The following is a 27878-nucleotide window of genomic DNA, read 5'->3' as shown; positions in this document are numbered from 1 at the left end:
GGAGACGGGTCTCCCTGTTACCATGTATTTTAGAAATTTGAGTTTTGAACATATATGTGTGCATGTGTGAACACACATATCTGAACTGATACCCAAGGAAGAAATAGTTGTCATCTCCACACACCGAAATCCATATCATGTACTCGCACTCGTACCCGAATCAGCAACTTGATTTTTTTTTTAATGTTGAAAGTAATAAGTTGTACAGCCTTAATGACATAATTGTTGTTTTTTCCCTATATCTTTCTTATTTCAGATATCATGTTATAAAAACTTCTAGGTAGACGAACCACTTGTAATAAAAAGTAAATTTGAACTACAGTTTTGAACGATGGGTTTCCCAAATAGAGTACTACAAGGAAAATGAGCAATGAATAAAATAATATTGTTAAGAAAGTTAGCAGTTTGAGTATTGAAACATCTGCCTTAAACTAGTAATATATATATATATATATATATATATATATATATATACACTAACAATTTATAGTGCAGTATTTTCAATATTGTTTTATCCGTTTAGCCCTATACAATCGGGTGGTCAGTTTATACTATATCTGAATAGTATCTCACTGCCAATCATCTTTATATCGACAGACCACTAATCGGTATTGAAATGCCATCTCCAATTTAATATCAGGTGGCTTCTTTATGTTAATCGTCATTGCTATTGGGTTTAACCCGTGACTTGTGTCATACTGTTTAGTGTTAATTATAATTGCTATGAATCGATGTATACATGTTGGGACATGAACGTATAGGGTCATGACTCTGTTATGTCATGTTTCAACATATATATATATATATATATATATATATATATTAGTCTCAATCCAATTCTGCAGATCATATCAATAAAATAGGCATACTGATCTCAGATAAGGATATTATATTTTACAGCAAGTACATTAAAGTTTATCAACAGGAAGACACTAGTCTGTTATATTTCAGAATACATATCAAACACTTTGATAAGTCTACACCAAACACGGTCTATTAAACTTTACAAATATAAGGTGCATTCCTTTAAAATAAAATTAAAAAATTAGAGTATCACTTCTTACTCTGTTACAAGATCAGTCTTTCCTTTATAGTCAATATTCCGAGGCTTATGAACAGCTTCCATTACCACCTGCAAGAAACCATTGAGAAGTTGAAACAAATAAATCACAAGTGTGTGTGCAATACAAAATAATACAATATCCTTTCTCTCCCTTTATTTCCTGGCCAAATTCTCGAAGTTCTCTCTTTTTTCACACTTTTATCGATCTCTAATAGCATGTATTTTTCAGAGAAGATAATGTCCAAGATAAGATGTATCATTAATACATTCTAGGACACAGTTGATTTTCAACATAAGATTCAGGAATAGTAATATATCACAAGCAAAGAAATTCATTTACTTTGTTACCGTAGAGGTATGAAATTCTAATGAAATACAAGTGTGTACAATTTACAATACCAAGATTGATTGACAAGTTGAGCTCCCTTGTCAACAGTAAAATGAAAAATAATAACGAGCTCTTCCAGTGGGGTCTGTCTCCTAACATAAAGAGGTTAACCAGATGGAAGTTTTCTGTTCACAAGGTATTAGTATTACTAATACTGTATGTGATGTTTGGAAATTCCATGAGTCACAAAGTCCCTAAGATATGAATAAAAAGATTAAAGTGGATGATAAACAACCTCTAAATAATAATCAAACATGACACAATCAATAGTTTAATTTATCTGAATAATCATAGATCTTGGCAACTTAATAATGTCATAATATAACTGCAGTGTACAAATCATGTTGCTACCTCAAAATTAAATTCCACATTGCTATATTTAGCACTCAAGTCTGCCTCTTTGCTTTCATGTCCTTTTATGTGCAACATGCTAAGATTCAGCCTAATCTTACTGATTCAAAATTGGTTTGAGTACTTTGGATCAAGAAGGCTCCATAACAATCACATGCTGTAGTTATACTTGTAAGCCACTTCCATTAATGCTGTTGATGCTGTTCAGGCTGCTACAGGCATTGTATAGGCTGCTGCAGGTGTTCTATAATTTTCTGCAGGTATCTAGAAAAGTTTTCTAGGTGTTTCCTAGAATGTGACAGGTGCTAAGTCTCTGCCCTATATGGTATGAGTTCTTTGAGGAGTGTTTTCTAACCTTCTGCAAGTCACTAGGGCAACATTCTTCTATTGGAATAATTGCTGGAAAAATTCTTATTGTTTTCCACAGTTTGGTGAATGCTAAAAAGAAGTATGCAGCAGATGTATGAGTGGAAGAATAGATCTAAAGGTTTCACAGAGATGATCCAAAACATTTTCATGTAATTTGTGGAGTCAAAGAGCCATATACTTAATTGTTGCAGGGCAATTTTGGGCATTGACAAATCTATTGTTTTCCCTTTATCGGCTAGCCTTAGGACACCAATCTTATTTTAGCAAACTGTTTGTCTCTTCAAAAGCCACAATTGCCCATTTTCTTTTGGCAGTATTGATCTATTTGCCCTTGGTGACAGATATGATGATTGCAACTGCAATGTTTTCCCATACACATGTAAGAAGTGGATTTAAAAGTTGTCTTGGGCAACCAAATTGGCATTCCAAAATATTATAACGTTCACTGATCGAAGAAAGGAAGATTTATGGCAGCAGGAAAGGAGAATGAGGGTTTGGTTGGCAGAGAAATTACTCTAATTGCTGTGTTGCAAGAGGCAAACACAGTTGTGTTAAATGCCTCTGCTAAAAATTCCTTACCCAAACCTGCATTAGAGATCATATTCCAAGCTCACTCTAAAATTGTTCAATTGAACCTCTCAATTGCACCATTTTCTTGAGGGATGAAACGAACAATCTTAATACATTGGATGTCATTATCTACACAAAATTGTCAAACTCCAAAGAGAAAAACTCTCCAGCATTATCCATTTTCAAACACTGTATTTTATTCCCAGATTGATTTTCAACAATGACTTTGAAAACTTAAAATTTGCTTAATACTTCTGATTTCCTACTTAGCATATAAGCCCATATTTTGCAAGTGCAATCATCGAGAAAAGTAACAAAATAACTTGCTCCTCCAATTAAGGTTACCTCCCTATGACCAAACATGTTCAAGTGCACAAGCTCCAAAGGATTTGTCTTATTGTCATGTCCAGTCTTTGAAAAACTGTTTAACCTTTGTTTGCCATAGATATAATGTTCAAACGGCTCTAAATTCAGACTTGGAAGTTGACCACTTTTAAGAAAAATTTCAAGCATCTTCTTGCTCATATGTCCGAGCCTCTTGTGCCAAAGCTCTGTTCCATTGTCGACAATTGCCGTCGCAGATCCCACTTCTACATGGCTCTCTAGAACATATAAAGTGCCTAATTTGTTACCTCTTGCAACCAATAAGGCTCCTTTGGTCACCTTCCAAGTATTAGAAGGTGATGATACATCCTTGAGCATCAAGTTGTCCCATGCAAATCAGATTCCTTTTGAGTTTGGGAACATGTGTCACATCCCACAATAGCCACTTATTTTCATTCTTTAATCTCGATTCTCAACATCACGTCATCTTTTCCAATTATGTCACATGCTTAATTGTCACCAAGGTAGGCCCCACCAACTTTCCTTCTTGATAGTTTTTGAATACTTTCCAGCATGGGTTACATGAAAAGACAAACCAGTTGTAGTTTTGCTTGTTGACTAGACTGCAGCACCTTCATCTACTTCATACATGGTGTTAACTTTGTTGTCCTCTAACTGATTCTACACTTTCTTGTATGACCAGCAATTCATCTATTTCATGCATGGTGTTAGCTTTGTTGTCCTCTAACTGATGCTACACTTTCTTGTATGACCAGCAATTCATCTACTTCATACATGGTGTTAACTTTGTTGTCCTCTAACTGATTCTACACTTTCTTGTATGACTGGCAATTCTTCTTGGTGTGTCCTTTTTTAACAAAATCAACAACCTCCATTTCTTTCTCTAGACTTTGATCTCCGTGCAGATTTTGATCTCCCCCTATTATATTTTTGACTCCAAAAAAAGGCATCACCCAATGAGTTTCTTTGATTTTTCTTCCTCTTATCTTCGCTAAGGAGAGTGGTGGCAACATCATCAAATTTTAGTATGCTTTTGTTGCACACTGAATTGTAGATTGCAATCAATACACCTTCTCAGCTACCCGGTAGAAAGCCCAACAACAAGGTGGATTTAATTTCGTCATCAAGATTTATATTCATGGGAATCAATTGACTATTCAATGTATTGAACTTGTTGAGATGATTGGACATGTTACCAGCTTTCTTCATTTTCAAATTATACAACTGCTTCATAAGGAAAATTTTGAAACAAAAACCATTTCATACATATCAGACAATTTGTCCCTAATTCTTTCAATGCCCTATTCATTACAACATTAAATAAAGCATTACTCGATACAGAGAAAATGATGGTTGCTCTCTTTTTTATCTAATTTCTCCCGCTCCTCGTCAGCCATCATATTGGCTTCTTGGCTTTGACTTCCAGCACAAGTGAGAGGTCTCTTTGAATCAGCAATGATTTCAAACGCATCTTCCAAATTCTAAAACTCTATCCTAAGAATTTTTCAATTCTCCATTTATCAGCTTCTTCCATCTTCCTAGAGGTCCTTCACAAATTTCCAATCAGCTTCTTCTACGAGCTTGTAATGTCCCCATTTGTTGCCAACATCAAAATTTCAGGGATTAACCTAATATTGGATCCTCGCAAGCTAATATGGATGGTTAGAGGGTTTTCTAAGGATTCATTCGTCTCCAACAATCAGGGATTTATGGATTTGGCCTTCGTTCAATATCTTTTGGACTCCATTTGCCATACTTACTATGTATAGTAAGTTGGGTGTAATAGAGATGGACCCTTTCCATTTTTAGAAAGTGTATTTAGTCACATGGGGAATTATGAGGAGAGATTCTTATTTCAGACGGCATGACAATCAGACAAGTATTTCAAGAGATATTTAAGTTCAAGCGACTTAAGTGATTTATTTAAAATATTTTGATGTTATTATAAAATTATAAAGTCACTTTATGACAAAATGACTTAAGTGACTAAAAGACGAAATATTCTTGTATCCCACATTGCTAAGTTGTCCGTACCTCTCCTCTTTCCGAAGTTATAAAGGAAGGCATTTGCATTGGGATTGGAACCATGAATATATGCTAAGTTGCTGGGTTCAGACCCTGGAGCTCAGGTTCAGGTCTGGATTCATCCAGATCCAGATTTGAGCCCGATTTTGCGGTGGGTCCGAGCAGGGTCCGGCACAGACCCGGGCGAACCCACAGGCCCAAGCACGGACCTTGCCCGGACTCACAGCATGTGGGGCCATAAAGTGGCCATAAAAACATTTTAAAATAAGTTTTTAAATTTTTTTTTTTTTCAAACCCTAAAGGAAGGCATATTAGATACTTTTCATTCATCTAATCTCTCATTTGCTCTCTCATTTTGTTGTGGCCATTTTGCAAGTTTGAAGAGAAGGTTGTAGAGATTGTTTGTGGAGTCTCAAATCCTTTAGATAATTAGGGCCAAGTGTTCCAGGTATGCATTTGATCCTTCCTTTTATTTCTTTCATAGTTTGTTTTTAGTTTTTTTAATATTTATTGTTCTAATTTTTTATCAAGTTTTGTATAAGTTCTGAAATTTTTTTTCTTTTTTTAAATTATAGATTGCAAGAATCATAGATTGAGTAGTCAGGGTTCAGTGGGTGGGATGGGATCCCAAAGATTTAAAATTGATAAAAGCTCTCCTTTGTGGAAGTATACAACAAGAATTGAGCAATGTGTTGGTGGGGGAGGGTATATGGAAATACAATTTTTGCCAAAACCAATATGGAAGCTCATGTTTCCGGGTTAAACATCATTTGATAGGCCCACCAAGTCAAGGGATTAGCATGTGTGAGGGGCCCACAAATGGAGGCAAAAAAGGGTTGTCGGCTTCTCAAATAGCAGGCATGTTAAAAGAACAAGAGGCTGATAAGTTAGTGTCAAAGGCGAAAAAAGATAAATCAAAGCAAAAACCACCAACACCACTCTCTCAAACAACCACTAGACCACATCCCTTCCTACCTACCCCATCTGTGGATGAAGATGAAATAAAAACACCCCCATTCCACAAGAGAGGCTCATTAGATAAGGCATTTGAAAATGAAAAGAGAGAAATTGCTGACATAAAGATTGAGCGTTGCCTCATTATGAATGGTGTTTCATTCAATCTAGTAAGATCACCTTATTGGAGAGAGATGGTGCAAGCAATAAATGAAGCACATCATGGTTACCGAGCCCGCTGGATATGAAAAGTTGAGAATCACCATATTGCATAATGAGAGAAAGAACGTAGAAAACCTCCTCAAACCAATAAGAGATTCTTGGATCCAAACGAGGTTGAGCATTGTCTCTGATTGATGGAAAGATTGCAAAAACCGTTCGTTAATAAATGTGATTGTTGTCTACCCCAAGGGGGCAATGTTTTTGAGGGCCGTTGATTGTGAAGGGCAAGTAAAGGATGCAAATTTTATTGCCAAACTTCTCATTGAATCCATAGAGTCCGTGGGAATTGACAATGTTGTCTAAGTAATAACGGGCAATGCTAAAGTTTGTAAGGCTGCAGGTGCTTTGGTAGAAGCACGATATGAGCATATCTTTTGGACACCATGCACTGTCCACTCCTTGAACTTGGTGATGAAAGCAATTGGCACCCAAATTGAATGGGTGAAAAAAGTGTATGAAGGTGAGCAGATCCAAATGTTTATGACAAACCACCAAATGTCACAAGCAATTTTTAGAACTTTCTCCCACTTGGAATTATTGAAGGTAAATTTTAAACTTTATTTAGCTTCATTTATCATTTTAATTTTTGTGTCATGCTTTACATAATTTAATACATATTTTTAAATTTTTGTGTTGTTTACATATTTGATATTTGACATGTGTTATTATATTAACTTACAATTTGAATTAACACGGTAATAGGTTGTTGAAACAAGGTTTTCTTCACACACAATGGTCCTTAGATGACTTGTGAGGGTGAAAGAAGCATTGTGCCAAATGGTTATTAGCAACAAATGAGGTGGATGAAAGCAAGTTGATACAAAAAGGGCTAAAATTGTAAAGGACTTGATCTTGAGTGATGATTTTTGGAATAGGGTGGAATCTGCATTAGAACTCACCAAGCCATCATGTCTATGCTTCGGTATGCCGACACTGATGAGCCTCGTTTGAGGGACATATATGATGCCATGGACTCCATGCTAGAAAGAATGAAATCAGTAAGTTTAAATTTTTATACAATACTTTATCCTTGTTTATTGAGAGATTTTGATTTTTTATTTTAATTAAGTTATTAACACTACATCAAGATAACTTACATGTACATCATCTGACATCCCAAGTCATTCAGAGGAAGCAGGATCCTGAGGATACCTTGTACAATAAGGTGAAGAAATTTGTTCTACATCACTACAACAAGATGATTACACCTCCTGGCATATGCACTTTCTCCCAAATATTATAGCGGTGAGATACTTTTTATTCCTAGTAGACTGGCACCATATAGAGATCCTAAAGTTTCTATTGGGTATAAGGGGGCATTTAGAAGGCTCTTTAGTGATCCTAATGTGGCATCAAATGTTAGGAGAGAATTTGTAGATTTTGTCTCAAGCAAAAATACACACCCTGATGCAATCAATGACTAAAGTAGAATGGATGCCATTGGATGGTGGTACTTACATGGGCAAAGTTACATGTACCTCCAACCTCTTGCCATTAAGATCTTATCACAAGTATGTATTTAAGTTTTTTTCCTTTTCTTATGGCCACTTAGCTTGTTGAATTAGCACTCTCAAATTCCTATTGTATTGTAAAATTACAGTTTCTAATTTTTTTTAAATTGTGTTGGTTGTCTCTCTAGGTTGAGAGCTTTTCTACTGCTGAGCGAAATTGGAGTACATGCTCCTTTATCCACTCAATGAAGCATAACCGGTTGGGTTCGAAGAAAGCAGAGGACTTGGTATTTATTCACAACAACTAGCGTCTCCTATCATGCAAGGATCCAGGATATAAGAAGGGACCAGTGAAGTTGTGGGATGTACTACCCGAGACTTCTAACTTGGATCTAACTATTCAAGATATATCTAGAATTGCCTTGCTAGATGTTAAGGAGGACGAGGAGGAGGATGTGGTTGCATCTGGGGCTAGTGGAACCGGTTTGGGTTCCAATGATGAGTAAAATGATATAGATGAGGATGAAGCCATTGATCCCTCATATTTTGATGACTCATTTGACCCTTGAAGGGCATTTGCATCTTTGATACTATGAGTCTATGATCATCGATAAACTATGTTTAAACATTTGTCATTGACTCATTTATGATTTATCACTATGTTTCAAACTTTATTAAATTATAATTTATTATCTATAAATCTAATGAAGTAGTCCATGTTTTAAAATTCTATTTTGCATTTTAGTAATTCAATGTATGATTTTATTTACAACATTAACATAGATTAATGAGTGAGTATTTAATGTTTACCTTTGACATTTCGCATTGATCAATAATCAAGTAACATTGATATATTCATGCTATGAAATGACTTAGTAAGTTAGTTTTACAACTATGCGAGTTTCTTTTTCTTTTTATATATATATATATACTCACAAACCCACCCACGAACCCAAATGGAAAAACAATTTGCCTGAACCCACGAACCTGAACCCCAAACCCGAATCCGTCCCCGAACCCGAATCGGCAACTTAGAATATATGTTATTTCTACAAATCCTAAAAGGTTGCTTAGATGTGACTGGATTTTCCAAAGGACGAAACCCCTTGAGGAAAAGTGTGAGACTAGATGCAAACCTAGTACCTCACAGTTCATTAACAAATCGGAGTTCAATTTGGTATTTGGAGGTTAGACAAATAGTTGGAATTACTAAATAACAGGAAGAGAATTGGTCGGTGGATGGTGTTAGTTTCTACAGAACACTAGTTAGAAGATTGGTCGGCATTCAAGGAAGCAGGCATTCCCAGGCTGAAGGTTCTGATGAAGTTTTCATGTAAGTGAATATTCACACACTCTTAGATTTACATAGTGACAGCATGCTTTCTATTTAGAGGAGTTCACGGGATTATGAAACTCAGACAACCAGTGTGGTACACCTCAGTAATAAATGACTGGCACGTGAATCTCACCGCTTTCAGAGTTGGTTGAAGTGCGTGGTTAACACGGACAGTTATAGCATCACAGGACTACTGAACAGTGTATGTTTTGGCAGTGGAAAGGAGAACACGACTGAAGGTGATCATGAGTGAGTGTATAAATGCTTCACGGCACCTGCGATTGGTAGCTGCATTGGTTTAATTGTTTTCCATAGCTCCAATCGGCCCCTTTCATCAGCACGGGTAGCAGAGTAGAACCCAGTAGCAGGCTGCAGATTGGTTGATGCCTGGAAGTGGTAACGTACTGGGAGTTACTGCATACTTAGGCTCTCTTAACGGCAACCACCAGTATTTCGGGTCTGTTCATCTCATACCCATTCCGCATTATTTATATTGCATATTCGCTAATACTGTAAAGACTGCCATTAAATCTTCAATGTGTAGCTTAAAGGTCATAGATTTATTGTCATAAATATAATGCATGACCATTAAATTCTGAGTTCAATTTCTAGTTCAGACTTGCTGGAAGTTATGGCATCTTTGGTTGGCATAACCATTTCATAGCAATATTTTCGAGGAAATGGTTTAATGATGATACAATAATAATATTGCTCAAGGACTTGTTTACATAACAACTGTTTGACGAAATCCTTGTTAGCCCAAAGTCAATATTTTAATCCAAATCCAGCAGAGATTATTACAGAGCTCTAATTCAAATTATTGAATAGAAAATGCAGATAAACAACGAATTAACAGAATCAGAAATAAATAATGCAAGAAACAAATCAAGAACACACTAACGACATTTATGTGCTTCACGGAATTGGCTACATCCACAAAAGCAGGGGAAATCTCTATTAGTAATATCTTTTTAATTACATTTACAGCAGTACGCATATTTCAGCTATGCAATGTCAGTTATTACATTATCCGTCACAACCCACCTCCCCATAACCCGAACAAAATGGTAATTTTATTGCCATGTAGATTTGTTCATTTAACATTATTGCAAAAGAAAATAAGTGATTTTTAGTTAGACAAATTAACTACTTGATAGATGATTAAGTAGATAGAACTTGTGATTTCATTTTTTGCTCGGATAAGAGGAATTTAGGTCAGTTCTACATTTGGGGGGTTTATTTGAAAACCATTATGAATCTTGAAATGGCAACAAAGCTGGAGGGAAACAGAGCTGTCTGGAGGATAATGGGACACAAACTTCAGACTAGTACAACCAGGTTTCATTTCTTGTATTAACTCATTTGTTTCTATGCTTCAATCTGAGAATATATCTGAATGTGAGAAGAAATTGGTATGAGCAATTTTAAAGTTTTTCTTGATTGTCATTGTTATGGCTACACATGTTACATTTTTCATTTTTTTTGTAATAGACTGTACGTTACACTCTCCTGTGTAATAATTGGCCTTGCCTGTAGCTTTCCTCTATTTATTTCCACCGATAGAGATGTCTTTGTTTCTCCTTCAACCTGTGTGAAATCCAACCAAGAGTTGATTCCTTGTCGTGTAAAGAAGGAATGCAAATGTTGTGGCTGTCAATTATAAGCTGAACAATCTATCTTTGATTCAAATGGCTGATGGACCTTAGCTGCAGGTTTAGTTATAGTAGGATTGACAATCATAATGCCCTGCAGGCTGCCAATGATTGTCTAGTGGATGTTGTGTTGAGGCTGGGCATGAAATGCTGTCATGCACCTGGTTTAAATATTTTCCTTGATAATAGTTTATCAGTCTGGACTTTGTATTCACCGTTAACAAATTTAAAAGCCTCACTTGCCAAATTCTCTAAGAAATACCATTCTATTGGTTATGTTTTACTCATTTCAATGTAGTCTTGTATTTAGAATACAATAAAAGATTCACGTGCTTGTCCTTGGAAGTCCTCGATTTGCTCCTTGGTTGCTCAAGTGCATGTCATTCTTCCATTTGCGAATAGGAAATAACAGGAATCGACTTAGTGTTTGTTGTTAAGTGCAGAGATGTCTTAGAGCGAATGGAATGAATATATATTGAGCAAAACCTTTTTGTGAAATGCTGTTCCTTTATATTTTGTCTTTTCCATGAATGTATTTGAGATGGCGAATTCTGCCACATTTGTCATGTAAAAATTCACATGGTATCCAAAATTCTTCTGAGCAAAACAAAACACAAAGACCATAGCACCGATGGCAATAAAATCTGGGTTAATGATTGGAGGATTTCGGGTCAATAACTGAGTCCATATAAGGATTCTCCGCATACATTCCCATGTGTGGGAATCATAAATCTTGTCTGGTAATCGTTTTCTTCCAGCTATGGCATGTTAAATTAGGGATTAGGTATCATTTTGAATGAGAACCTATTTCTTGTTAATACGGTACTTTATATTTCTGCCAGATTATTGTGTCATGTGGTCTTGAAGACAAATCATGATAAAGGAACTCAGATAGATATTGAATGATTAACAAAGATGGAACGAATGAATTATATATTAAAAAGGAATGATTATGCATTACAAATTTGAATAAAACACTATGATTAGGTTCTGCTAATTACGGTTGCATTGATTCAGAATTGTAAATGCTCTGTGTAATTATTGAGAAGAACTTAATCTGAAACTGAAAACTGCCTCATTCCTTTATTGTTATGATGGAAAAGAGTAATTTGACCGTTTTAAGAATTAATAGAGCTGTGTCTTCTATGCTATTGATCATTACGTCTAAGGATAGCTCTCTCTCTCTCTCTCTCTCTCTCTCTCTCTCTCTCTCTCTACCAAGAGTCCGTACTGATCAATTATTTCTTTGAAAGTTTGGGGAGATCAATCACAAGTTTATATGGTTCAGTAAAAAAAATGATTCTAAGATAGATTCTTATGTGAAAAGAATCTATACCCTTGAACTTTTAGGGGGAAAGGACCAAACTGAAAGTTATAAGGGTGAACAACAAACTTCTCAAATTTAGAGATAGAGTAGTGTTCACAGTCCTGATTTTGATTTAAGCCACATAACTTGGTTCAATAACAAACAAGTGATTTTGAACATGGTTGTGAATAGAGATTTCCACCCCGTGTGTTGTTTTAGTGCATAACCGTAGCTTAGATTTGAAGCTGTAAAAGTATGGAATCTAAACTGTAAAGGATGGTTCAAGATGTAAAATGAGTATATATTCAGTTGCTGGAATTGAAATCGAGCAACAAACAGAATTATGGGATTGATAAATTTTGATGGCAATAGATCAATGAGCCGAAATTCTACTCTCCCTTCATGGTGCATTGTGATAATTCTTTTAAACAAAATGTTTTTGTAGACCCAACTTGTGTTAATGGAACACCATTGCTTTGAATGCATTAAGTTGTATGAGATAAGTATGCATGTATTCAGCAAAATTGTGCTAATTATATGTCTATGTATAGATGGTACATAAGGACTCTTATTAATTCTGAATCATTGTAATGGACACCCAGGAATGTCCAAAAGCTGAACCAAGGCTAAAATTATATTAATGCTGAGAATGCTGCAATCAATTACAAAGAGATGTATTCCAAAGGCCAAACCCTAAGGGAATGACGTCTAGAATGTTACAACAGAGAGTGACGTCTAGAATGTTACAACAGAGAATGAACGTCCTCTATTGCCCAAAAAGGAGTGTGATTCACACATCCAAGCTCTTATCAAATGCAAGTCATAATCATCCGATAATCAGCAATGAAACTTTCAGCCCTATTTATCCTTTTCTTCATCCTTCTGGAAGGAACTAAACATTAATTAATTGCAAGAGCTAGAAGCTTCTCCTTCCAATAATTAATACATACCCTAGAAATTCCTCCCTGGCAATAATTAATTAAATCACGAGAGGCTTCCATCCTTCCAATAATTAATACATACCCTAGAAGCTATTCCTTTAATAATTAATACAAAGTCACCTTTTAATTTTTAATTGAATGACTTTATAAGAAATTAATTTGATTTCTTCTTATCCTCCACTTAGACTTTGGAGAACGTGAAGGCCAAAAGATGGGATACCTGACAGGCACACTAAGGTATTTGGCAAGATTCCGCATGGGGTTCCTCCTAACAGAGGGATAGAACATGTTATTGAGCTTGAAGAGGGAGCCAAACCAGTCATGATTACTCCCTATCGTCATCCTAAGAAACATAAGGATGAGATAAAGAAGGCAATTAAGGAGTTGTTGGAAATAGGGCATATTAGGCCTAGTAAGAGTCCCTTTGTTTCAACAGTAGTGTTGGTATAGAAGAAGGATGGGACAATGCGCATGTGCATTGATTATAGGGCATTAAACATGAAGACCATTAAGAACAGATATCCCATCCCACGAATAGATGAGCTAATTGATGAGTTACATGGTGCATGCTTTTTTACAAAGATTGATCTACGATCAGGGTATCATCAAATCAGGATGAGGGAGGAGGACATTGAGAAGACAACTTTTCAGTGTCACTATGGCCACTTCGAGCTTTTGGTTATGCCATTTGGGCTAAACAATGCCCCTGCTACATTCCAGAGTTGCATGAATCAGGTATTTAGGGAGCAGCTTAGGAGATTTTTTTTTTAATTTTCTTTGATGACATTTTAGTTTTTAGTAAGACTTGGGAGGAGCATTTACAACATCTTGAGATGGTGTTGTCTACTTTGGAAAAAGAATCATTGTATGCCAAGGAATCTAAGTGCGAGTTTGGGATGACTAAGCTACTATATCTTGGACATATTATCAGTGCAAAGGGAGTTCGGGTAGATCCTAAAAAGATTAGGGCTATTGTTGATTGGCCTACTCCGAAAAATCTTACACAGCTTAAGGGATTCCTTGGTCTCTATGGATTTTACAGGAGATTTGTTAAAAGATTTTCACAGCTCACTAAACCCTTGACAGACCTTACCAGGAAAGGGGCCTTCACATGGACAAAGGCAGCTCAGAGAAGCTTTGATCATTTCAAGAAGGTGATGTCATCATGTCCAGTACTAGCTCTACCAAATTTCACAAAGCCATTTGAGCTTCATTGTGATGCATCAGGAGATGGGATCGGAGCAGTCTTGATGCAGGAGAAGCATTTCATTGTTTTTGAGAGCAGGAAGCTCTGTGGAGTGGAGAGAAGCTATTCCATATATGATCGGGAGATGTTGGCTATAATGCATGCATTGGCTAAGTTTAGGTCCTACCTAGTTGGGAGAAAGTTTGTTATCAAAACCAATCACAATAGCATCAAATACTTCATGAATCAACGTGATTTGAATGATAGACAACAGAAGTGGATCACAAAGCTGTAGGCTTATGACTTTGACATTGAGTTTGTCAAAGGTAAGAAGAATGTGGTTGCAGATGCCTTGTCTAGGAGGCCTCATATTTGTGCTCTAGCTGAGATTACAGGAGTTCTGAGAAATAAGATCACAGAAGAATATGCGAGGGACACTTGGGCTTCTAGAGTAATTGCAAGCACCATACATGATGATCACTATGTGGTGTTGGATGGGTTGATAAAGTTTCAGGGCAGGATATATTTGATTCCTTCATCACAGTATAAGGAAGTAATACTGAAGGCATTTCATGATGCACCTACAACTGGACATCCAGGGGTCTTTAAGACCTACAGGCAGATCCGTGAACGGTTCACATGGAAAGGGCTCAAGGATGATGTTCAGAAGTATGTCAGGGAGTGTACAATTTGCCAGCAGAATAAGGGAGAGTGTTGTCGGTAGAAATTGTGTATCAGCCGACGGGTCCCTTCGGAAAGGAAATTGTGTATCAGCCAACGGGTCCCTTCGGAAAAGTTCTTGTTATGTAGCCGACGAGTAAATAGTTTGTAGCAGACATAATGTATCTGACCGACGGACTCCTTCGGAAAAGTTCTTCAAAAAGTATTTATAACCCCTTCAGGAAGCATTGTAAAGATCATATCTTACCGTCGAAGCATAATGTACTGTCTGGCATATGCGAATAATAATAAGAGTTCTGTTGTTTGTGCTCGTGTCCATTATCTGTGTGCAATTCTAATTAACCTATGCGGTAAACATTTGGCGCCGTTGCCCGATGGACCTGGTACACACGCAAGCGGATATGAATTAAATGCCGAATCAGTTGAACAAAGATAAGAATAAGTTGAAGTAAAAAGATGACATACGCGTTGCGCAGAAAAATTTAATTCTGGCTCAGCAGACAGAGCGTCGAAGGAGATTTCAAAAAATTGCCGACGGAAACAAGAACGCAGAAGGATTGTTGAAGGAGACTCGACAACGGCTTGAGTTGGTGGAAGAAGCGAGGGAGGAGTTTCTGAACCTGCATACGCCACGGGAAGAGAATCTTGACAGAAGGAGATTGACTCGCACGGCTCGGAGTGCTGAGGGAGCACGAGTGTGGAGTGACCTCTTCGTCCGAGATATACTTTCGAAACGAACAGCTTCGGTTGACGAACCCTTTTCTTCACCAAACAGCGCGGAAGTCGAAAACAGCGCGGGTGTTGAAAACAGCGTGGAAGCAGAAAACAGCGCGGGTGTTGAAAACAGTGCAGAAGCAGAAAACAGCACAGGTGTAGAAAATAGCGTAGGTGTGCAGAACAGCGCGGGAGCTCAGAACAGCGCAGCTGCTCAAAACAGCGCGGGAGTGCAAAACAGCACAGGTACACAACAAAACCCCCAACATATAGTGATAATGGCAGGTCCGAAGGAAAAGTTCCCTAAATTTGATGGTGATGAAGTAGCTGATCCCATTCGACATTGTAAAACATGTGAAACAATCTGGAGGGCAAATGGCATAACAGATGCAAACGAATGGATCCGACAATTTTCCGCTACCCTACGGGGTGTTGCGATTGATTGGTTTACTGATACTGATCCACAAAAGTTAAACAGTTGGGATAACATTAAGAAGGAGTTCATCGCAAAATTTCAACTTCTGCGCGATGATAATGAAATTGTAGCGGAGATATTCAATACCAAACAAAAGAAGAATGAAACAGTACGGGTCTTCGCCAAGAGGTTGAAGGACTTAATCAGTAAAATGGAGAATAAACCGGCAGATGGGCTCCAGAAAAGATGGTTCATTGAAGGCCTTCACCCAAAGCTGCGGAAAAAGATCAAGATCGTGCCACCATCGACATATACTGAAGCATACAATCGGGCATTGAACCTCGAAAGTGAACAAAAGACAAAGAAGAAGAAGAAGACCAGCTCATCCGTTTCAGATGACGACGAGCCTTCAGGAGAAGATAGCAGCAACGATAAAGGCAACAGCAAGAAAGTTCATGCTCTTCAGAAGGACATGCTTTGGATGATGAGGGAGTTCAAAAACATGAACAAGGAGACTAAGGGCAACGACCTATGGTGCACAGAGTGCAAGAAAGAAGGCCATACGAAGCGATCATGCCCGAAAGAGCAATTTTGCGAGATCTGCCAGATTATGGGACACTCGATAAAGGAATGCCCTTTCAATCTGAAAACAAGAACACCGTAGCAAGTGTTCCTCACGCAAGAGGCATCCCCGTCAGGAGGGAACAGGAACACCAGTACGGAAGGTGCCACATCGGGCGGATACAGAAACAACCAGCACGGTCAAAACAACAACAATAGCAGCAACAACAATAATGGCGGAAGAAGTCGAATCCAGTATGATGCGAATGGCCGACCGATAGTTCAATGCCGTGCATGCAATCTGTGGGGTCACTTTGCCCAAGAGTGCACAACGGCGAACACACCGAAGTTGCTATGCCGATGGTGTGGACCTAGCGATCATGACGATGCTAAGTGCTCGAAGTCTGGAGTAAACTTGATTACTGTCGGGACAGGCGAGGAAGAAGTTTTGGCAATCACTCGGAAGCAGGCGAAGCTATACCCTGATCCGACGGAGGAAAAGAAGAGACTGGAGAAAGCACGGGCAGAGATCCAAAGAGCAACGCAGGCAGAAATGGCACACCTGAAGGACACGCCTGGTACCTCCGTACGGAACTACGCAGAACAGAACATCGTACGGAAAATATTGCAAGCCAAGATACCCATCAGGATAAATGATCTGTTGCTCACTATGCCTCAACTCCGATCGGCACTCACAAACATCATCCCCGCTGCTAAACTCCTAGGAGAACATGGAAGGGTGCAGGAAAGTGGAGCAAGTACAGCGGACAAAAATGAGAAGGAAAGTGACGCAAGTGCAGAAGATCCGATGTTGTTAGCCCTCTCATCCGGACGCCATCCGGCAGTCGTCGAAATGGGAATTCTCGGGACTGTATTGACGGAAACGATTGTGGACGGAGGGTCCGGTGTCAATGTGTTGCCTGAAGACACTTGAAAAAAGTTGGGACAGCCAACGTTGTGGCCACCTACCTTCCAGTTGTTAACAGCCGATCAACATGGAATCAAGCCATTGGGAATACTCACAGCGCAACCAGTGACAATTGGAACACAACCATTCCTGTTGGACTTCGTTGTGATTTCTCTCAGGCGGAAAGGGTACGATGCTATTTTGGGTCGGGGGTGGCTGATACAAGCAAAGGCGAAGCACGATTGGAAGAAAAATACTTTATCACTTGAAAGCAAAGGGCGGAGGTATGTCATCGATCTACACACTCAGATGGTTGGAGAAGAAGCTCTATCATCAAATTCCGAAGAAGAGGATGAAAGGAGGCAGAATATGGAACCAGATCAAGAGGGAGTCCTACGATTGGAAGGAGATGACGATCTGGATTCAATAAATGGTCTTTACCACTGGCAGATAGAGGATTACGAGCTCTTCCCAAGTTGTAATATGCTAAGGATCGACGAAGGTAAGAAAGAAGAAGGAAATGAATGTCCGAAGGAACACAGAGAAGCCGAAGGAGGAAATGAATGTCCGAAGGAACACAGAGAAGCTGACGGAGGAAATGAATGTCTCAAGGAACATGGAGAAGCCAAAGGAGGAAATGAATGTTCGAAGCAACACAGAGAAGCCGAAGAAGGAAACGCGGATATGACTGAAGCTGAAGGACAGAATATACAGTACGAACCCAAAAGAAGGAAAGATTCTACTTTACGACTACGCAGGAAGAAAGTATTACGTCGAACCACAGAAATAGTAGAAAGGTACTAGCAGCAAGGAAGACACACGATACGGTCTGCATAGGCAACAAAGCGGAAGGGTTTAATAAAAGTTGCAACAGTACAAAGTGAATGTGTTATTGACGGACAGAAGGGGCAACTGACGGAGTCCATGGTAGCGAACTTCGGGAACAAACTGGGCGATATGGAGATGACACAGAACAGGCGTAGCAGGTTTCAACTCGGACAGTGGAATGAGATCAAACCAGGCAAGTTCAAAGTTAAGTGGGTCGGACCGTATCAAATCCGGGAAGTAGGGGACAATGGAGCAATAAAATTATGGACTTTGGATGGACAGAAGTGCCTCAGGCAGTGAATGGCTCGAAGCTGAAGATATACCACGGCTGGAAGACTTCTACATCACAAATGGCCTTCGGGAGACCCCTTCGTCATTGCAGACCGACGGTGACGACGGTCGAAGGGTAAACTGACTTTGCTATTCTTTCTTTTAAAAAAAAAAAACGAGGTATCGTACGGTTTCATATTTGAAGGAAAAAGGAAGTGTCGTACGGTTTTCCAGATTTGAAGGATAGTGTACGATTTTCCAGACAATTTAATATTTGTAGTACGGTTTTTAATGACAATGTACGGGTTTCATATCTGTAGTACGGTTTTTAAAGACGATGTACGGGTTTCAAACAATGTACGGTTCCCGTCTTGGAAGTTGATGTACGGTTTTGCTGTGGTACGATTTTTTCTTGCAGTGTACGGTTTTCTTTTTGGTGTACGGGTTTCAATATTTGAAGAAGAAAAAGTACCGTACGGATTTCTATAGACTGAGAATGTATGGACTTTTTCACCGTACGGATTTCAATAGACTGAGAATGTATGGACTTTTTCACCGTACGGATTTATGGAGTTTGCGAGCATACATTTTGTAAATTTCGAATTTGGCAATACTCCAGGTTAACGTACGGAATTTGGAGCCAAATTTTGTTATTTTCCATCGTACGGATTTTGAAGACTTGGTGGGATATTGCAGTACGGCTTTTCCAGAAGATTGAAATAGTGAAGACGCCTTTAGAATTGTTTCATCAAAACCTGTGTGCATGGCAGCTCTAAGAAGGAGGCATCCATATGCAATCAGCAGACAGTGTCAAGATTGAAGCCGTACGGATTTCATCACAGAAGGGTGACAGGAGGTTTTCTAAAAAAAAAAAAAGACGACGACAGAATCAAGTTGTTCAGAATGAGTGACAGATGATGCCAAAGGAAAGGGGACGCATCTGTAGTTGCCAGAAAGAGTGCAGAATCGGCAGATAATGACAGAAATGGTGTGTTCCGTGCATTTCTGTGTGGGTTGTGAAGTGCTAATTTGGTCTTGGCGGCGACCAGGGCGTTGCCCCAGGACCTCGCGGAGGTGCTGCCACTCGACCCCGCCTGGGGCGTTGCCCCCTGGACCCCCAGTCGTTGCGGATATCAGTCGTGGGAGTCTGACCAGTTGAGAAGACTTAGAGCTGCTGCAGGCATGGAGTGTCTGTGTACCAAAGGCACTGAGAGTAGGTGTTGGCCATGAGGCTGTCTTGGTGGATGCGTAGAGAGCTCGGGAGGAGCTGATCATCCAGTTGGAGGCAGTGCAGCGACACTTGGTTCAGTGTACTCGAAATTGGAAGGTAGAAAGCGGCACAGGTGGCTATCAGGGTCAGATGTCAAATTGGCTAAGGTGACAGTGTTGAAGACCAGTTAGTCAGTCAATGTATTTTGGTTGTTGATTTGTCTCAGAGATTTTGTAATAGTCGTCAAGAGACGACTTTTCTTTTTGGGGGGGGATGATGTTGTCGATAGAAATTGTGTATCAGCCAACGGGTCCCTTCAGAAAGGAAATTGTGTATCAGCCAACGGGTCCCTTCGAAAAAGTTCTTGTTATGTAGCCGACGGGTAAATAGTTTGTAGCGGACATAATGTATCTGGCCGACGGACTCCTTCGGGAAAGTTCTTTAGAAAATATTTATAAACCCTTCAGAAAGCATTGTAAAGATCATATCTTACCATCGAAGCATAATGTACTGTCTGGCATATGCGAATAATAATAAGAGTTCTACTGTTCGTGTTCGTGTCCATTATCTGTGTGCAATTCTTAATTAACCTATGCGGTAAACAGAGAGCACACATATCCTGCAGGGTTGTTACAACCTTTGCCCATTCCAAATAGGAAATGGGAAAGTATTTCCATGGACTTCATCACCGGGTTACCACGAGTACAAGGGAAAGATTGCATCTATGTGATAGTTGACCGACTGACGAAGTTTTCTCACTTCTTTGCTATTCCATCCACTTGTACAGCAGCACAGGTGGCTGATCTTTTCTTTAGAGAGATATTCAGATTACATGGGCTACCTACTTTCATTGTTAGTGATAGGGATAGTAAATTCATAAGCACTTTTTGGCAAGAGTTGTTTAGGTTGTGTGGTACTGAACTTACAACTAGCACTAGTTATCATCCACAGACAGATGGGTAGACAGAGATTGTGAATAAATGGGTGGAAGGATATCTGAGGAACTATGTGACTACACAGCAGAGGGCTTTGTTTACCATATAGGTAAAGTAAATGAACACATACAGACAATAGAACAGAATAGCAGAATTATATTCGCATATGCCAGACATACATTATGCTTCATAAGATTCAATTAGTAGAAGATCATGATTTACAATGATTCCAGACGGGATATAAATACTATTTGCCGAACCTTCCCGAAGGAGTCCGTCGGCCCAAAACATTATGTCTGCTACAAACTCTTTACCCGTCGGCTACAAAATACAGAAACACCGACGACAATCATTCTGTCGGCTACAGAAACACCGACGGGACCATCCAATCGGCTGACACCATCCCCCCCAAAAAGAAAAGTCCTCTCCTGATGACTAACAAAATATACACCTGCGGAGATCCTCTTGTCTTCATGTTAAAGGGGCACTCTTTTGTTGAATGGCCCATGATCTGACAAACGTCACAAAATTGGTTCTTTAGGCATGATCCTTTAGTATGACCGTCTGTCTTACACTTCGTGCACCATAGTTCACTGCCTTTTGGCTCCTTCTGCATGTTTTTAAACTCCTTCATCATGCAGATCATGTCCTTCTGTAAAGCGCGGACCTTCTTGCTACTGCCTTCATCGTCGCTGATATCTTCTTCGACAGGCTCGTCATCATCAGAATCAGATGAGCTAGTGTTCTTCTTCTTCTTTGTTTTCTGCTCACTTTCGAGGTCTAATGCTCTGTTATAAGCTTCCGTGTATGACGACAATGGCACAATTTTCATTTTCCTCCGCAACTTCGAGTGTAGGCCTTCCACGAACCATCTTTTCTAAAGTTCGTCTGCTGGCTTACTTTCCATTTTGTTTATCAAATCTTTTAATTTTCTGGCATAAACGCGGACGGTTTCGTTCTTCCTTTGCTTAGTATTGAAGATCTCTGCTACAATTTCATTATCATCTCACAACAGTTTAAATTCTACTAGAAACTCCTTTTTAATGTTATCCCAACTATTTAGCTTTTGTGGATCCGTATCAGTGAACCAATCAATTGCTATGCCCCGTAGGTTGGCCAAAAATTGCCTCATCCAGTCGTCTTCATCAGTTATCCCATTTGCCTTCCAGATCGTTTCACATGTTTTGCAATGTCGAACAGGATCAACCGTACCATCGCCATTGAACTTCGGCAGTTTCTCTTTTGGTCCCACCATCACAATTGATTTCTGTAAACAAGCGTTGCTCGGTCCTGCAAAATTGGCGCTCTGCACTCCCACACCGGCGGTCTGCACTCCCACACCGACAGTCTGTACTCTCACACCGGCGGACTGGTCTCCCACACCGGCGGTCTACACTCCCACAACAACAATGTGTACTCCCACACCGGCAAACTGGTTTCCCACACCGGCGGTTTGCACTCCCACACTGGCAGACTGCTCTCCCACACCGGCAAACTGCACTCCCACATCGGAAAATTGCTCTCTCAAACCGGCGCACTGCACTCCCACACTGTCAAACTCAACAACTGCGAACTTTGGTGAAGAAGGGTGTTCTGAAGTTGTCCCCTGTGGAAGTATATCCCGAACGAAGAGTTCACTCCACGCTCTTGCTCTGTTGGCACTCCGGGTTGTGCGAGTTGATGCTCTTCCGTTTGGATTCTCTTCCCTCAGCGAACACAAATTCAAAAACTCCTCCCGTGCTTCTTCCACCAATTCCACCCACTGTCGAGTCTCCTCCAACAATTCTTCGGCGCTCCGGTTTTCGTCGGCAATCTTCTAAAATCTCCGTCGGAGTTCAGCTTGCTGTGCTAGAATTAAATTCTCTTGCGCAGTACGGATTCCATCTTTTCCCTTGACCTTATTCCGATCTTTGTTAAGCTGATTTGGCATTAATCTTCATTCCTCCCACCTTCTAGGTTCATAAGGCAACGGTGCCAAATGTTTACCGTATAGGTAAAGTAAATGAACACATACAAACAATAGAACAGAATAGCAGAATTATATTCGCATATGCCAAACATACATTATGCTTCATAAGATTCAATTAGTAGAAGATCATGATTTACAATGATTCCAGACGGGATATAAATACTATCTACCAAACCTTCCCGAAGGAGTCCGTCGGCCAAAAACATTATGTCCATTACAAACTATTTACCCGTCGGCTACAAAATACAGAAACACCAACGACAATCATTTCATTGGCTACAGAAACACCGACGGGACCATCCAGTCGGTTGACAGGCTTGGGTCAAATGGTTACATATGGGAGAGTATTGTTATAACACCACTTATCATATGTCCATTAAGATGACTCCATTCATGGCACTGTATGGTTATGAAGCACCTAGTTTCATGGATCTAGTTTTGGGAGATAGTAGAGTGCCCAAAGCAAAAAACTTCTTGCAGGATAGTCAGAATATTTTGAGAGTGCTCAAGGAGAATATACAGCAAGCCCAAAATCAGCAAAAATTGTATGCTGACCAGCACCGGATAGAGCGTATTTTTGAAGTTGGGGATATGGTTTACCTGAGGCTACAACCATATAGACAGTCATCACTCAAGAAAAGTGGAGCAGAGAAGTTGAAGCCTAGGTTTTATGGCCCCTACAAAGTGATCCACAAGGTGGGTGAGGTTGCTTATGAGATAGAGCTTCCAGAGAATAGTCGGGTGCATAATGTGTTTCACGTGTCAAGGCTTAAGAAAGCCATCGGACAAAGAGTTGTGCCTTCGGCAGAATTACCACCATTAGATGAGGATGGAAGGCTTTTATTAATTCTTGAGGCTATTCTGGATACTAGGGAGAGGACTCTGCGAAGCAGGTTGATTAAAGAATATTTAGTCAAATGGAAATATCTGCCAGAGGAAGATGCTACTTGGAGTTGGGAGAGTGAGCAGGTGCTACGGCAAACAGGACTAAGATTGCTTGAGGGCAAGCAATTTCAAGGAGGGCGGACCTATAATGTTTCCATGTTTTAGCCTTCACGTTCTCCAAAGTCTAAGTGGAGGATAAGAAAAATTAAAGTCATTCAATTAAATTAAAAGGTGACTTTGTATTAATAGCTTCTAGGGTATGTATTAATTATTGGAAGGATGGAAGCCTCTCGTGATTTAATTAATTATTGTCAGGGAGGAATTTCTAGGGTATGCATTAATTATTGGAAGGAGGAAGCTTCTAGCTCTTGCAATTAATTAATGTTTTAGTTCCTTCCAAAAAGATGAAGAAAAGGATAAATAGGGCTGAAACTCTCATTGCTGATGATGGGATGATTATGACTTGCATTTGATAAGAGCTTGGATGTGTAAATCACACTCCTTTTTGGGCAATAGAGGACGTTCATTCTTTGTTGTAACATTCTAGACGTCATTCCCTTAGGGTTTGGCCTTTGGAATACATCTCTTTGTAATTGATTACAGCATTCTCAGCATTAATATAATTTCAGCCTTGGTTCAGCTTTTGGGCATTCCTGGGTGTCCATTACAGTGGTATCAGAGCTATAAGTCCTGCCATCCTGTGGAGATCTTCAACATTTATGTTTGAGCATGCGACAAGGGCTTTATAATTTTCGCAATACTAGAGCAAGACAAAGTAGGAGTTCGGACTTGCTTAACGAACGGGATAGTTTGTTTGTGCAAAGGGACATACAATCCAGTCATACAGACACAGAGGAGACATTCTTTGAACAAGATAGCCGCATGGGTGACCAAGATGATAGAAATACCAGTTCCGACCAAGAAAATGTAATATTCAGGTTACTGGGTACATTAGAGGAGGGGCAACGAATGCAACAGGAGCAGAATATGATGCAACAGGAGCAAAATAGGCGAACGGATATGATGTTGCAGCTAATGGCTAGATAGATGGGCAAATATTAATCCAGGTGATGCCAACAATGGAAACAAAAATAATAGGGGTAATGATAATGGAGGCCGAGACAACATTAATGGTAATAATGGACATTACAACAATGGAAATGAGGCTAATAACTTTAGACATGTTGCACAAAAAACTCGAACAACCAACTCGAGACCTCTTCTACCCACCTTTCCACCCAGAGAACTAGTTCAACCGATTAATGAACCACAGATTGTAGAGTTACAAGATCAGTTTAGGAGGGATTGGGAGGCCAGTGGGCCAAAGTTTCAGGCGGATATCTCTCTCAGAGATTACTTGGACTTGAGGATGAGACACATGCCCAAATCAGGAGGACGAAGTCAAAACTTTGAGTTGAGAAAGAAAGTGGAGAAACTTTCTTTACCTTATTATGATGCTTCAGGGAAGATGACCGCACGAGCTTGGGTACAGAAGATGGATACATACTTGCAGTTGAATCCTATGCCTGAAGAGGAGGCTATAAAGTATGCAGCTATTCACTTGGATGGACCAGAACATGAGTGGTGGCGCCATGGCATGGTAACCTTGGGACATAATCAGATCACATCTTATGAGGAGTTCACTGAGAAGCTCATAGAGAGATTTGATACTAGGGATCCTGAATTACAGTTTAAGGAGCTGGCGCAACTCAAGCAGTGGGGATCAGTTGAAACATATATCAGTGAGTTTCAGACGTAGATATTTCAGAGAGGAGGTTAGTAGTGTTGTTTATGGATGGACTCTCAGAACCCTTGCGAGGTCGGGTCAAGGGACATGACCCAGGTACATTACAGGAGACCACTAAAAAGACTCGTGACTTAGCACCTTCTTCATTTAGGAGCAGATTTCAGCAGAAGGATTCTTATATGAAAAAGGACAAGAAGGACAAAAAACTTTTTCACAGGGATGCTCAGCCCAAAAGAGATAAGTTGGATAATGACACCTTGAATGATTTAAGAAAGAAAAAGTTATGTTTTCATTGTAGAGAGCCTTGGGATTTATCTCATAAGTGTCCTCTCAAGGCTAAGGCAAATCAAATGGAGTATTTCTCAGCATAAGAGTCACAGTCAGAGAGAGAGGATCAACACTCAAATTCAGATGACAATAACACTACAAAGGAGAGCAGCATTCTCAGCTATTAAGTTGTATGAGATAAGTATGCATGTATTCAGCAAACTTGTGCTAATTATATGCCTATGTATAGATGGTACATAAGGAGTCTTATTAATTCTGAATCATACAACAATCTCTGAATTCATGTTTGTAGTCATGAGTGCATTTAGTCCTCCTTATGGGATGGGTGTAAGGTGGCAAATTGGGAGGGATGGAAATGGATACAATATACTTTGTTTCTTTCTATCTATAAGTTCTTATTAGAAATGGATACAATGTATTTTATTTCTTTCTATCTGCCAATTCTAATTAGAAATGGATACAGTGGGTTTTGTTTCTTTTGTTTCTTTCTATTAGCTAAATCTAGATCTTAAAGTGTTTTGGCCAAAGCCATTTATCTTACTGCATATGTGTAGTTATGTTTTGTTTTATTTTCCTTGCCACATTCTGTGATTAGGCTACTTAGACATGTGTGGAAAGTAGTATGTTTCACAACTGCACCAGATCCATCTGATCCTCTTGTTCTGATTTGCTAGACTTCTCATGCCAGGGTCGGGGTGTTCTTTGTGTCATGAAGGACCCCGGGGGAAGCTAGACACTCAGTGTTTGGAGTGGTAAAAGTGCATGGGCCACATTCCCATCTCAACTAGCAGATGGACGATGTCTGATGGTTGTGAAGACTAGACTTGAAGATGGACACATGTTCATGGCAAATTGTTTGAAACTCTTCATGATGTAATGTATAAAATCATCATCTTATATGATGTCATTGATGTAATCAATCATTTTGATGGGACGTAATTATATACTGGTACATCCATTTGTATATTGTAACAATCAAACATATGGATTGTATTGTTATGTCATGGATGTATGACGTGTAGGTCAATATCATTGAATTGACATTTTAATTGCTTAATTGATAAGTAATATTGTTTATCTTGATTTTGGTTAACGACATGGATAACTACTTGTTTAATCCTGATTATGGTTTAATTACTTGAATGGTTGAATAGTCAACTAGGGTTTCATCTTTTGAATTATGCATTTCTAGCACATTTAATGATGTGGCCTCGCTTAGTAGGACAGGGATCTTACGTTATCTCTATTGATTTACATAAGCCTTCAAATGGAATACCAAAAGGCTAGTAAAAGGAAGAAAAATCAGAGGCTCCATTTGACTTCACTTATCCAACACTTGTTAAGGCAGCAAACACTTTGCTAAAGTTCGCATACCTGTCCCCATGTAGTCAGGCCATTCACTTGCACTTATCAGATACGGACCCCAATATCAATTCAGGAAAACACTTGAGTTTACACTCTCCATCGCCTGGAAACTCTTTTTTGTGTTGGCTTTACAAGTTAATAACTGCAATAGGATTTCCGAAACCTCCCGATGCCCCTATTCCAATATAGACATAGATTGATTTTTTGCAAATTAAAAACAAAATTTCAGAAGAGAATACCTCGGCTCCTCTCTTCGCAGCAGCTTCAGCTCCAGCGAGAAGATTAGCTGCAGACAGACTCCCAGTTGTTTCTGCCCCAATTTTAGAATTTTTTTTCCCAGTCGCATTTCTTTGTTTTGCTGCCAATACACAGATATTTCTATGTTTATAATCTGACTGCCCATTATTTTGCTTTGTCCGTGAGATTTGTCTGCTCTTAGTTCCAAAGCAATGTGAAAATGTGAGACTAGTAAAATCGAATGAACGCGAGCATAAAGTTTTAGATGATTGGATGGGCAGAAATGAAAAAGAATTCACGGAAAGTCTGAGAGATGCCATTTGCAAGCAGGTATCCACGAGAGTGTGGATTATGGCCTGAGTTGTTGCACAAGATTACGGAATGTGACCAACTTCAGAAGCGACAAACAGCCAAAGATTCTTTGTGCCGAAGCTCCACTGCCATTTACACCGTTGTATTTTTATTAAACTATGCCATTAATTAGTTTCTGGCAAGGCGCATTCATGTCAATTCAATTCAAATATGACATTAACACTAACCAATCAAATTCAAGAATTTAAAAAATTATATGAGATTTCAAATGTTTACATCTTTTTCTAATTTTTTATTGTTTTATAAATCATATTTTTCATCCATTCTATTGGTCCATACTATTTTTGGTGGGGGAGAAAATTATTTTTCTCCGACAAAAAATATAAATATTTTCT

General features: G+C 39.2%; 1 protein-coding gene across 1 annotated transcript in view; it reads right to left on the bottom strand.

Moving 5' to 3' along the window:
• IMPL1 (myo-inositol monophosphatase like 1) overlaps window positions 1–27645 on the bottom strand; it is a 164579-nt gene extending 136934 nt beyond the window's left edge. The window contains exons 1-2 of the mRNA XM_089825063.1: window positions 27174–27645; window positions 1065–1132 (exon numbers count right to left, since the gene is read on the bottom strand). Coding sequence (XP_089681189.1) covers window positions 1065–1132; window positions 27174–27491 — 386 coding nt within the window. The 5' untranslated portion in view covers window positions 27492–27645. The remainder of the gene's footprint in view (window positions 1–1064; window positions 1133–27173) is intronic.
• Between the last annotated feature and the right edge of the window lie 233 nt (window positions 27646–27878).

This window comes from Cupressus sempervirens, chromosome 4, assembly GCF_028749045.1.
Source record: "Cupressus sempervirens isolate cs-2001-9-10 chromosome 4, ASM2874904v1, whole genome shotgun sequence".
NCBI classification, from domain to species: Eukaryota; Viridiplantae; Streptophyta; class Pinopsida; order Cupressales; family Cupressaceae; genus Cupressus; species Cupressus sempervirens.
The sequence above is the reverse complement of the archived record's forward strand: the minus strand, read 5'-3'. Positions and strand labels throughout refer to the sequence as shown.